Here is a 13,340-nt window from a genome sequence, read left to right as displayed (position 1 = left end):
TACACTTTGAAAAGCAAAAGCTTCAATAAATTTGAAAAGATTTATTTGACTTGCTAAGAAATGTCAGTTTATTTTTAACACTTTTCAGAAAATATATACTTAAACTATATACTCTTTTTACTTTATAGATTTCAGGATATCTATCAAATATGAGGTGACATTATTCACTCTGCACAGAAAAAGGTTAAACAATGACATTCCATTACAGAACATCTTCAGTGATGTGCAAAAAAATATCCATCTAGAAAAGTGCAAATGTAGAAGTTGTGCGTATCATTTGAGGGCTATTTGTTGTGCTTCAGCAAATGGCTGGCTCTTCCACGGCTTGGGCTCCCTCTGTGACAGCTTTCACACATTTTGCCATGGTCTGGGAGGCTCTGCTTATGGGATCTGTGGGTACAAATTTAAAGCAGATTTTAAACTGCCATTACAGAATGGAAGAAAAGTTCTAAAGTGTATGAGATGACATATTTTGAAAAAAAATATATACATAATCTATTCCAAAATTGCTCACATGATTGAAAGCCATATTTCAAATCCACAGCTTAAAATAGAGATTATGTTTATATTCTTAATAACACAACAATAACACTAGTCCTTTTTTAAAACACACATTTAGAAAAACAGCTAAAACATGTTTAGAAATTTGGTCTGCTTTATTTGACATTACTGCAACTCTTAGAGAATTCGTTCAAATCTTCTCCGTTATTAATAAAATAAAAAGAATTTTCCAGTGCTTTGAAGCTTTGAAGGAGACCTTGCTTAAACACGTTATAAGGTATGCCCAGAAATTTCATTTAAGAATAACATCATCGCTTTGCGATAACTTCAAAACACCGACTTAGTCCTTCAAATTCTTAGCAACTAAATAACATATGGAACCAGTTATTTGAGGTGTTTCCTTCAATTACAATTGCTATACCTCAAATATTCTGATCAGAAGCTTACAAATCCTAATTCTCTCTCTCTCGTTACTCTATAATTAAACAAATAAAAGCTAACTGACTTAAACAGAGAATGTTTAGATTGATTTAATGTGAGAAAAAAATAAAACAAATTTATCTTTTTTAACAGTGTACAAAATTGGGTGTAATGTTTACAAAAGAGAAGAGCAGGATGTTTTTATGTTAAACAATCATAAAATATTTGTAATACTACTACTACTACTACTATTACTACCACTAATAATAATAATAATAATAATAATAATAATTTGGTCTTGCCTCTGAAATAAAAAAAACACAATCATCATATGACTTATGAATCTTTATAACGTAGGATTAGCCATATTATACTGAAGTATGCTACTCTCTCCCCATAGTAATGACGACCCACCTGTCATGTAAAAGTCCTTCACAGTAAGCTGTGGGGGAACTAAGCTTTCAGTGAGCACTGCCTGGTTCACTCCCTGAAACAGATAAGGCATCGGCATCAAATAGAAACGGGCCACGTAAACTAAGAAACGTCACCAGTGCACAGTGATGAAGTTGTTATGACTTGCTGCCTGTCTGCGATGGACTAAAATCAAAACAAAGGAAGATAACTGCTGACCTTGGACAGTTCATTGGCCTGCTTAAAATAGTTGGCCTCCTCAAGTTCATCGTATCGAACCAGATTAGGGGAGACCTCAACCAGCCTGTCACGTACTTCATCAAGACTGTCATAAGGCAGAGTCACTCCAGCAAGCTTTAAATGAGAAAAAAAAATATTATACACAGTAATTACCTTTATTTACAAAATTGTATGTGTTTATTTGCTATACCTCAGATATGGCTCTGATGATCCTCCAGTCCTCCCTGGCCATGCCAGGAGGAGTCACAGCAACTTTGGTCTGCTGGGCACGGCCCTCTGTGTTCACATAGGTAGCTGATTTTTCTGTATATGCAGCTCCAGGGAGTATGATGTCAGCTATCGGGGCACCCACATCACCATGGTGACCTAGGTAATAATACAGAAAGTCATAATATTGTAGGCTCAACTTTCTACCTTTTTATGCAGTTCATTGCAAAAGCATATGTATTCCTCAAACGTTCTCACATTGCTAGTACAAAATTCACTGTTCGTTTAGATTTATGTGCCAGTCCAATAGCGTTTAACAGAGAAGCTTCTAAGAGGCTGCTGGTAACTCTGGATTATCTGCAGAGCTCCACAGCTCAGCAAGGACAATCTGTCGACAGCACAAATAGTCGTGCACTCCACAATTTTGGCCTTTGTAGATGAGTGGAAAGAAGAAATTGCTTGAAGCTCATGAGAAGTCACATTTAATGGTTCACCACAAACCATGTGGGAAAAGAGTAAACCTGGAAGGTGTTCAGGTTACAAAGACCAAAACTCAACACTTTGGCTTTCATGGAAAAGCCCTATGAAGAGAAAATATAACTCTGAATCACCCTGAACATATCAGCCCCACAGTGAAATATAGTGGTGGCAGCATCATGCTGTGGGGACACTCCTCTTGTACATGGACAGAGAAGATGATGTTCATTTTCCTTCTTCTTTACAATTGCATGTAACTTTGCAAATAATAATTAAAAAACATTAAAGTTTGTGGTTATAATGGGACAAAAGGAGAACATGTTTAATGGCTATGAACAACATGAACAATATTTTATTTCTGCTAAGTAGTCCCTGAGGTCAAAAAAGCTTAAGAACTTTTGATTTAGGAAAGTTTTTAATACTTAGTGTCACTGTGACATATTCCAGATTCCTAACTTTTATTTATTTTCTTATCTGTTTTGCTTTTGTTTGACTTTTTTTAATGATCTGTGTAACACACTTTGGCTGTGTTGCACAGGAATGCATAAATCTATAAGTGAGTGAATGATAAGAGCTTGACTACCGATGTGATGCAGAAAGAACTGTTACACTTGCTAAACTAATCAAATCATTCTAAACCTATGTAACCAAATTTATTTGGTTACTCATATTTGCATCTGTTTCTACTGGAATCCAACTAAACCTCTTACGAGTCAATAAATCAATGTAAAAAGTATGTTCAGTACAACGACCTCTACTGGTGTGAAGTAAAAAAAAAAGATTACCTTGATAAATTATCAGGCTGTCCTTTGCAAGGTCTTGGCGAGTGATGCAGCCGGCATCAGCCCCAAGTAAGAACAACATTTTAGGCGGATTCTTCAAGATTGAGTCAACACCTGGCTTGTATCCCAGATCAAGCGCTGCCACTTGACTAGCAACCCTGATGACACAAGCAAAACAGCAAAGATTTACTAAGGGAATCATACTGTTAGTTAGAGTTCTCTGAGGTTGCTACCTATGAAGCACATTGAGAATCTTCCAGGTTCCCTGCAGGCTACTGCTGACCCGAGCATTCCTAGCAATAGTTGACACAGCAGCCATTATCGCAGCCCCGTCCTCTCTCTGCAGGCAGCTGCTGCCAACTACAACAACAGGGCGCTTTGCTTGAGCTAAAACCTGCAAGAGCAGCCAAAGTCCATGAAAACAGAAGCAACACACCTAATGTTTGGGAATATTTGTACCTGTAAACTATCCGGGGGTTACCTGAGAGAAAGGGTGAGTTCCTGAAGAAATTTCTTTCAGGATCTTGGCAGACTCTCCAAGATGATCATAAGTGTAACTTAGGTCCACTTTCTTGCCCACTAGAGCTACGTGCAGCTCATTGTGAAGCCAGCTGTGGCAATTTCATATGAAATCAAAGTTATCTACTTTCTACAGTCACACAGTCAAAGGTACGCAGTTTATTTACCTTTTTCTGATGCGTGCATTGAAGAGAGGCGCCTCATAGCGAGGGTTGGTGCCCACAAGCAGGAGCACGTCAGCCTCTTCAATGCCAGCAATGCTAGTGTTAAGCAGATATTTGGAACGCAGATCAGTTCTAAAAAAGAAAAAAGGTGGAAAGAAAACAGGATCAGTACATTTTCACAATGGACCTCTGCTTGTTTTCATCTTATGGTGGTCTTACCCAGATCCAGCCATGGGAAACACCTCCTCAGTGCAGAGGTTATCACTGTTCAAACGGTTCAGCAAGTCTTTCAGGGAAACGAGAGCTTCTGCATCCACCAGACCTCCAACAACACCGGCAATGTCGCTTCCTTTGACGCTTTGTAACTGCACAAACAGATTGTGTTATTTTTCACTTCCTTGAAAAGGGAGGAAGCCATAAAATTGTCAATTACTGACCGCTCCAGCGACTCGGGTCAGAACATCTTCCCACGATGTCGGGACCAAATCCCCAGATTTGTTTTTCACCATTGGCTGAGTAAGCCTCTGTCTCTTTAGACCATCATAAGCAAACCTGTCAAATATAAAAGTCAGAAACAGTTAAAGAACGATACAAATCTTTATGAGCACTTTAACCTCTTTCTAATATGAAGAGCCAGTTTGATGAGGAATTAACCTGGTTTTATCTGAGATCCATTCCTCATTTATATCTTCATGAAGACGGGGTAAAATCCTCATCACTTCCCCACCACGAGTGCTCACCACTATGTTACTCCCCACAGCATCCAAAACATCAATAGACTCAGTTTTCCTGTAAAAAAAAAAAAAAGAACATGTAAACAGAGTAGAGCTTGTGAAAAGTTAACAAACGTGTTGAGAACTATCTAGAAACCTGGTCTCCCAAGGACGAGCAGTGAAAGCGTAAGGCTTAGATGTCAGCGCTCCAACTGGACATATGTCAATAATGTTCCCAGATAACTCCGACATGAACATCTTCTCCACATAAGTCCCAATCTGGAGGTCGTTGCCTCTGCCGGTGGTGCCGAGGTCCTCCACACCTGCAATCTCACTGGCAAAGCTGCAGACGCAACATAAAACATGTAGGTGTACTTACTTTTTCACAAGTGACACAACATCCCAATTTACCATTTCAGTTATAGTTTGACTCACCGCACACAGCGAGTGCACTGAATACACCGGGTCATGATGGTTTTTATAAGAGGCCCAATATTTTTATCTTCCACAGCTCTTTTGCCCTCTGTGAAGCGGCTTCGGTCGCTGCCAAACTGCATGGACTGGTCCTACCAAAGAAATATTTTTTATAACCTATTTAGGTAAATATTAACTTAATAGTGTGTCTTGGATTTATTTATTAAGCTAAGGTTTAAAGGTCACTACATTAGCCTCATGTGTCTTGTGCTTATTGTAAGATTCTATCTTCAGATGGTTATTAAAGTTTTAAATTTTATTAGTCTGGTCTGGAGTGGTTGGGTTGTCTTTTTTTTAAACAGATTTGTATTTTCTTGTCATATTTCCACTCAAAAATATATTTCCAATAACATTTTAACATCAGACAAAGATAACCCTAGTATTAAACACAAAATGTAATGTTCATTTATAAGGAAGACAGTCATCCAAACAAACCTGACCATACGTGAAAAAGTAATTGGTCCCTACAGCTAATAAATGGTTGTGTCAGAATCGGCAGCAATAACTATCAAGTGTTTGCAATAACTAGTAATGTATTTTTCACATCACTGTGAAGGAGTTTTAGTCCACTCCTTGCAGAATTGTTTTAATTCAGATAAACTGAAGCATTTGAGTATGGATGGTGTGGTTAAGGCTACACTACAGCATCTGAAAATAAATATGAGTCCAGATTTTGATTAGGCCACTCTAAAATATTCATTTTGTGAATTTATGGTTCCAATTACTGCACCATAAAATGCAGTAATGGCAATTTATGGTGCCATTAGTGCACCATAAATTGGTGAGATTTTGAAGCAGCAAAGCAGAATTTTACCCCCACACACATCTTACTATTAGAATAATTACCTTTCTTTCTGAAACACTGTGAGAATTACACCAACTGTATAAGGACACACACCTTCCAAAAGGTCCCTCTTTTGTCTAATCAGCAACACCAAACTTTCAGAAAAGTCTTTGAGCTCATCAACATGTTTTGTGGCAATTGTGTGATTATCCTTTGATCAGTGGTTGTTTTTACCTTGAAACTTTACCCAGTCTCTTACTGTTGAATCATGAATATAGACTATAACTGAGAAAAGCTGCACGGACTGGAGTAGTCTGCTCCATCTTGAACATGCTGCACCGACTGTAGAACGCACGCGGGATGCAGCGGGTTCATAAACACCCGCTGACGTGATTCAAAGAACCTTCTCATGAGCCATTTAAGGTTTATTTAAATAATTTATGCAATTAAAAAAAACACCATGACGGACATAAAATGTTGTGTTATGAATGGACACAAACGTAACGTTAATTCACCTAGAACAACCAATAAAAAGAAGAAAAAAAAACATCCGGATGAGAAATTGATTATTGTGGCATTGACTGTCCTTATTTTCTTTTCTTCAAAACAATGTTCTTATTTGGGGCTTTGCGTTTTCGCAGGTTGTCCCGGCGTCCACTCGTGCGCTCTCCTACCACTTCATTCACCGGCGGCGCAGGTGAAGGAACACTGCCTCCAACTCCTGCCAGGGCATTTACAGCCATTGTGAGCCCAGTCACGGCACTGACCAGCTGCCTCGTGTGCGCCACGATGGCCTGAGCGTCACGGCGGAAGGCGCGCGCAACGTTGGCTACGGCTCGGATCTCCTGCGCAATGGCCTGCAGCGAGTCCGTCTGATTTCGTTCCTGCATCCGCTCCAGATCAACGTCATCACAGTCAGGACACCTTCGGGGTTCTTCTGGGCAGTTTTCTGATGCAGGCACACTGGTGGAGGAAGGCGGGTACTTCCGGACATCTGATAAAGTTTCACCAGCTAAGAATAAAGAAATTCACTTAGTTTTTTAAAATTAAGATGGAAACAAAACATTTGACGTGTTTATTCCATTCATGGTGGATTAAATAAAGTGTTATTATGGGCATACCTTGGTTTACTATTTTTTGGTCAAGCGAGTCACATCTCTGGATTCCAACAATCCGCTCATCACAAAATGTTTCCAGAAGCGTCTGCTCAGTTGTAGTGAGAGGGATCTCTTCTACTGGGGCCCCGACTGATTTGCTAGAAGTGGATTTATTGAGGGAAAGTTTTTCTTTTGTTCTCCTGCGAAAATCCTGCCATCTTCTTTTTACTTCATCGGGAGATCTTCTGGTTCGGCTCACAGCATTCACCTTTTCACAGATGGCCTCCCAAATCGCGTTTCTTCTGGCAACGCTTAGATGTTTCTGCTTCAGTTCTCCACTGTGAGCACACGCCTCCTCCACCAGCACCTTCAAAGCCATAGCTTCAAATTTCATTTTTCTTTTACGGCTGCTTTGCTCCCCCAAACGGTCCATGATGGCAGACAGTAGCACACGCAAAATCCTCCTTTAAATATCGCTGTTAGAACTACCTTTGCGCCAGTAACGAATTGCGCACGCAACACGCCCACTAATCACACGTGACATGTATTTATTATTATTTTTTTTTTTTTTTTTGCACAAGCAATTTAGCGCTCCTAAGCTCTAGACTCACAGGTTCCGACACGAGGGTCGCTCTGTGGACCACCGAAGTCGCGAGATTGAGTATTCACGCGAGAGTATGTACCGGAAATCCCCCCCTGCATTAACAGAAGCCGGTGTCGTACCAAGATAGGTATACCCCGACAGAATACGTTCCCCTGAGTCGGGAGCGCGCACGGGGCAGGGAGCGCGGATCCAGTAGACGAGGTACTATGAAAAAGTGAAAGACGTGCTTCATCTTAGTTACAACAAAAAGAAATTGTTGCCACATGATGTAGCATGTGATTATTTCAACACATACTAAGTCAATAACAGGATGATCATGTCTGTGTAAATATAAACGCTACATATATGCCATTCTCGTCCTGAAAAAAATACTATTTGCTAAACAAAAATCCTCTTTCCTGAGTTGATCACTAACAACGGTTGTCTTTGCTCTTTTGTTAATTCAAAGGGAAGGGAGTTTAATTTTTATTTTCATTGTACAAAATATTTAGATAATGTTTAGATAAAAGATTAAGTTCAACATAAATTCAGTAGGATTGAATTATTTGGTACTGATAGCTGTTTGAGTTCCATATTTACACCTTGGAGCATCCGCATTACATCTGTGTATGTTCAATATCTTCAAAATCAATATCTTAATATACATTCTAACATCAGGTATATTTCATTCCACACTGCCAGAGTCTGTATCCCTACCTACTCCACCGATCAAGCAATTTAACTCACCTACTGGGCTTATGATTAGTTATTGCTCCTGATCTCTGTCTTTTTAATTCTTTCTGCCGCAAACTTGCCCAGGGTAAGCCAAGAGATTTCCCCTGTTCGTTTGGGACAGTTGTATCAGACAGATCTTGCTACAACTGTCGCTGCAGCCCACTGGGCTTTCTGCACTGTGGCTGCTTGGTGGTTCCTCCAAGGCTCTCTCTGCGTTGGTGCTCCGGGGGGACTTCCCCAGTGCTCTAGGGGACTTTGGATGCCTGCTTTGGGTCCTGGAGGGAAGGTGTGTGGCTCCTCACACCCATTATTGAACATTCTTATATACACAAGCACACTCTCATACACACACACATGTCTGGATTTAGAGATACACTTTGTTGAGCTGTGGATCTCTGTTTTTTCCCCTGCTTCCTCTCTGCAGGTTATCTATTCTTGTTTCTCTCCTCTACCCCTATCTTCTTCTTTCCCTTTAAACTTTTTCCCCACCTTTCTCTCTTTCCATCACCGTGTCCATTACATTTGAAATAAACCCAAAGCAATTATACATCCATCCATCCATCCATCCATCTTTATAAACCTTTCCAGATTGATAGAGGGTCAAAGACTTTTAGAATCTGCTTTTGAATTTCCACACATCTAAACCTGATGTGTTGCCTTTTGCCTTGTACCCTTCATTAATGAAATCACTTGAAAACAGCTTTTTATGTTATATTTGCTCAACATTAATGTTTGTTTGATCTGAAACATTTTGAGCCAATAACTTTTTCGCAGTACTGTATGCACCTTCCTGATCCCTCCATCGGATCAGAAGATGCAGGTTAATGTTAATGGATAATGTCGAGTTTTGTTTGTTTCTACAGGCATCTACAACTCTGTGTGCTGTTCTGAAGTTTAAGTGAAACTGTGAAAAGTGCGACGGAAATAAAGATAGACAAATTACCTGGAGATCACATTCACCTCCTTGATCACAAATTGGACAATCCAGAGGGTGGTTAGCCAGTAGGAACTCCATCACACCTTCTCTGTGTGAAAATCACCAAAAGTACATTTCTAACAGATCATTGGAGAATCTTGTGGGGTTTTTTCTATTAAAGAGAGCTCAATTTTCACAGATCCAAGTTTTTGCCGAGTTTACCTACAAACAATAAACTTCTACATGAATCAAGCCATTTTTTCGTAAATCAATTTAATCCTACCTCGCCTTCCTTGTTTTGTCAGAATCGGTAAGGATATTCCAGCCTTTCATGACGGGCATGGCACAGGCTGCCACAGGCTGGAAGGTAAACAGAGGATATAAGCAGCTGTGCCCATCGTCTGTGTAAAAACAGGCAAATACCAGACTATCTATGTAGCCTAAACAATACCTTGGGAACTTTCTCTATTTCCACAAGACACATCCGACAGTTTCCAGCAACTGACAGTCGCTCGTGGTAGCAGAAACGGGGAATCTGCATCCCTGCCTTCTCACATGCCTGCGACAGAATACGGCCAGCATCACATCCAGTGAGAAGATATCCAGAAATCTCAATATCCAAACTTTAATTTGGATTACTTAATGGTGAAGAAAGCCATGTTAAGAAATACATGGAGTTTTTGTCAGATTACATTTAGAACCCCTGGAAACAACAAATCATGGATCACTAGTTGGAAGTTGGTAGAAACACAAGTCAATTTTTTTTAAAAGTAAAACGCTTTAGGTATATTTATTTTTATTTTTTAAAGCCTTTTTAGGAGTACCAACTGTTGTGCCAGGATTTTTTTTCCCTCACTGAATAAATGTTCTCAGAAAATGAATTTTCTTCGGTTTGAGATCATACTACATCTGACTTCTGCACATTTTTATTAGGGGTAAGTGTGCATGCTACCTGCAACACAGTGGTTCCTGGCTCCACCATGACAGGCTTTCCATCCACAAACACCTCCAGGAGGTTTGTGGTAGCAGCAGCAGCTGCTGTAGACGCGGTGCGAGCTTCAGGCAAAGACATACATCATTTAATCATTTACTACACATTAATTTGTGCTGCAATCAGTCATCCAAAGTAGTAAACATTAGTCAAGACCATTACAAATATATATTTCTAAATACAGAAATGCTATGAATGCTAACCAGTCCTGGGAATGGATGCTGAATTTCAAAGTTTTTAAGAAGATAGTAAAAGAACCACTTTAATATTAGATCCTGAATCTGAGAGAGTTTTATTTGAACCTTAATTGGACATATACTCTCAATCAGTCTTCAGTATGTGACTACAAAACTAAAGCGGAAGAAAAACAAAGAATGTTGATCATCATTTGGACTGTTTTCACGCAAAGTTAATCTATGGGTTCAGTGAACTATAACTTCATGTTAATGTCGTAATTAAATCTTAAAGAATACAAAAATGTCTTAAATGTTCACCTAAAAAAAGTGTGGAATGGACTTTCCACATTTTTCCTTCCACCTGACTTTCCACTAATTTTCTGGGATAAAAGGCTCTGTGAAAAGCCATCTTCTTTAGCAATGACCTTTAGCGGCTTACTCACTATGATCTGAACCATGATTAAAACAGAAATAAACATGAGATATATTAACCTTTCTATATATGAGTTTCCATTTTTAATCAAATAAGTAAAATAAAACAACTTTTGGAAATTCTAATTTATTTGAAATCCTAAGCAAACTAACCAGGGTTCAAGAATGCACTGGTAAAGAAGCTATATTTTCAAGACTTTTCTTCCACTAAACTTTCCATTCATTTACTTAGGTACAGCACTCTGTGAGGAGGTAGTTTCTTCATCAATCCAAAATTCCGGCTCACCTTTGTTGCATCTAGTTAAAAATCATAAAAAATTATTCTTTAATAAATAAGTGACATGTATCAATCTGCATGTCTTAACATATATAACATGTAAGATTATCTTTTTGAATTTCAAAGACTCTGAACACATACACTGCAGCAGGAGTCAGTAGTACTTAGAGGCTGATTGTCCACAATTTTTCCTTCCACATTACTTTCCATTTATATGCTTAGATACAAAATTCTGTGAATAGTTATCTCTTTTAGTAATGATCTTTTGTGACTAAGAACAATCATTCTGTGACCAACAAATAGTAATACTTTCATAATAGAAATGTCTTCTATATTGGTTTTATGTAATAGTCTCATTATGAGATCAAATAAATTTTGGCCTGAATTAGATGTAAGAATAGTCCAGAACTGAATACTTTAAGTATTTCAATATATGTACATTTATTAGTTTACTGAAAAAGTAAATGTATTTACTTTTTGATGATATTCTAATTTATTGATATGGAGCTGACGCACAGAAGTAGCTGGTGAGTTTATAATCCTGCCTTTAATCCATCTAGTCCAGGAAACTAACAAATGGTGCAAAGCATTCAAATAGTTTCTTTCCTCAGCAGAGCAAACAAATGGTTGTTATTCAAGGACACAAAACACACGTTGTGCGAACTGTAGCCGAGGCAGGATCAATTAATCATTTGATGAAGTGGCATATTGTTACCATTGTGAGCTGCAGCAGCCGCGCCTCCCCTAATAATAGCTGCTGGAAAGAAACTGCGATTCACAACAGGCAACCGCAGCATGCTGGAAGAGACACAGAAATTAACACTGCATCTTATCACGGAATACAAATCTACCCTTTGAGAAAGAGGGAGAGAGAATATATGAGGCTCCAAGCCGAGTGTGCGACCTCAATTAGCATCCGAGTGGCTACCAAAACAAACGCAGAGGAAAACTAGCTAAAGTTGGCCATCCACCGGACCGTCATTAAGTAGCTAACCCACGCCATGGCACGTTAAGGAACAAAAGACGTTCATCCCGCCCACAATGCACTGGGCTGAGCAATACAGATAAAATATAATGCTTAATATTTTTAACTGCGTAAAATGTTTTAAATGATGGTAAAACGTTGCAAACACACATGCAACGTCACAACTGCTAACGTCCGCAAGCGTAATACATTTAAAGAAACCCCACATTCTTAATGTTTACCATTTTAGTGTGGAGTTTATCTAATTTTACTCACCTTGCCAGTGTTCTCATTGGGCCGTGTGCCTCGCAGATTGCGGGCTGTCTTCTAATTCTGCTGCGTCACGGATTAAGTAATCCTGAAACCTGTGCCATAATCCCAAAAAGGAGGGCGAGTTTCCTGTGACTGCTTTAGAGGGTAAAGTTGTCTCTCTGTTATGAAACTTTATTGTAAAGGTCACTGCTTGAAATTCATTAGATATATTACACTCTGATGCGCAGGACCGTTCAGTGTGTCATAACATAAATGTTTGCTAGTCCCTCTCACCCCATAAAACAGGGATTACTAATAAATCAGTATTTCTCTGTACGTTTCTCTGAATTAAGGCTCATGGAGAGCAAAGTATAATGAATTAAATGTAGCAAAGGGAAGTTATACAGAACTAGAATTCATATTTTAAAGCATTGTTAGAATAAAACATTTTTCTGTGTTGTTACATCAATGTCTGACTTTACAGAGGAAACTGACTAATGACATTTTGTTTCATGGGGAAGATTCATTAGGATGGGCTTATTAAAACCAAAAATCATCAAAGTCTGATAAACTTCTTCAAATTAAGTTACATATTATTTTTAGATTAACAGACTTTAACTCTGCTGTTCAAAGTAAATAATTTTTTGCAGGCACACATTCTTTGTCAAGGATCCCTCAGGATAAATAAATTAGAAGCAATCACTCAGCAGCACTGGCCAAGTGTTCAGGAAGCTCAATAACTATATAACTTTTGATCCCAGCAGTAACAAACTCTGAGCTCCAACTTTTAAGATAAACAAAATACAGCATTAAACTGGATGATCCTTCCTTGCTGTGGGTTTTTATTGGTTGGGATGATTCAAAGATCAGAGGAAAGAAACCCTTTAAAATCCACCCAGAAAGCCTGAAAGTAGAATGAAAAGATTAAAAGAATCTCTGTCTGGTTTAAAGCAAAATATAGAATTGAGAGATGGCTTTGGAATATTTGTGTTGTCTGGTCATATATTCTGAGGTATATGACCCCCCCCAATGACTTTTTTTTTTGGGGGGGGGGGGGGGGGAGCAAACATTAAGGTCCCTTTTATTTATTTCATTTATTTAATAGAGGAAATTTCCGAATCTCAAATATCTTCCACGACTGCAACCGAGACATCTGAGAAACTTATGAGTAAAAAACAGGAAAGCAACTTTTTAAAGTGTGCTTCCTGCTAATGTTTTCCCAGAG

General features: G+C 38.8%; 2 protein-coding genes and 1 long non-coding RNA gene across 4 annotated transcripts; 1 reads left to right on the top strand and 2 right to left on the bottom strand.

Annotated features, from left to right (window-relative positions):
* Positions 1 to 26: 26 nt before the first annotated feature.
* Positions 27 to 12,345, bottom strand: LOC116723636 (NADH-ubiquinone oxidoreductase 75 kDa subunit, mitochondrial). Of its 2 annotated transcripts, XM_032568687.1 has the most exons (19): positions 12,140 to 12,345; positions 11,615 to 11,697; positions 9,976 to 10,079; positions 9,475 to 9,582; positions 9,307 to 9,383; positions 9,051 to 9,132; positions 4,870 to 5,000; positions 4,592 to 4,777; positions 4,376 to 4,510; positions 4,159 to 4,273; positions 3,941 to 4,086; positions 3,725 to 3,853; positions 3,520 to 3,649; positions 3,272 to 3,432; positions 3,042 to 3,196; positions 1,763 to 1,938; positions 1,552 to 1,686; positions 1,336 to 1,408; positions 27 to 390 (listed from the first exon to the last, which is right to left on the bottom strand). In XM_032568687.1, exons 1-19 carry the CDS (start codon positions 12,154 to 12,156, stop codon positions 299 to 301), a joined length of 2,235 nt encoding a protein of 744 aa, XP_032424578.1. In that variant the 5' UTR covers positions 12,157 to 12,345; the 3' UTR covers positions 27 to 298. The 2 variants fall into 2 exon arrangements, with proteins under 2 accessions (XP_032424578.1, XP_032424580.1); XM_032568689.1 differs by lacking the exon at positions 11,615 to 11,697.
* On the bottom strand, positions 5,197 to 7,372 carry LOC116723638 (uncharacterized). The gene is made up of 2 exons (XM_032568691.1): positions 6,814 to 7,372; positions 5,197 to 6,704 (listed from the first exon to the last, which is right to left on the bottom strand). The coding sequence occupies exons 1-2, from the start codon at positions 7,220 to 7,222 to the stop codon at positions 6,280 to 6,282; spliced, it is 834 nt and encodes a 277-aa protein (XP_032424582.1). The 5' UTR covers positions 7,223 to 7,372; the 3' UTR covers positions 5,197 to 6,279.
* On the top strand, positions 12,151 to 12,943 carry LOC116723639 (uncharacterized). The gene is made up of 2 exons (XR_004340023.1): positions 12,151 to 12,280; positions 12,766 to 12,943. It is a non-coding gene; the product is annotated as an uncharacterized LOC116723639 (long non-coding RNA).
* The last annotated feature ends 397 nt before the right edge of the window (positions 12,944 to 13,340 follow it).

Source organism: Xiphophorus hellerii, chromosome 7 (assembly GCF_003331165.1).
Source record: "Xiphophorus hellerii strain 12219 chromosome 7, Xiphophorus_hellerii-4.1, whole genome shotgun sequence".
Classification (NCBI taxonomy): domain Eukaryota; kingdom Metazoa; phylum Chordata; class Actinopteri; order Cyprinodontiformes; family Poeciliidae; genus Xiphophorus; species Xiphophorus hellerii.
Note: the sequence above shows the minus strand (reverse complement) of the source record. Positions and strands in the feature narration are given on the sequence as shown.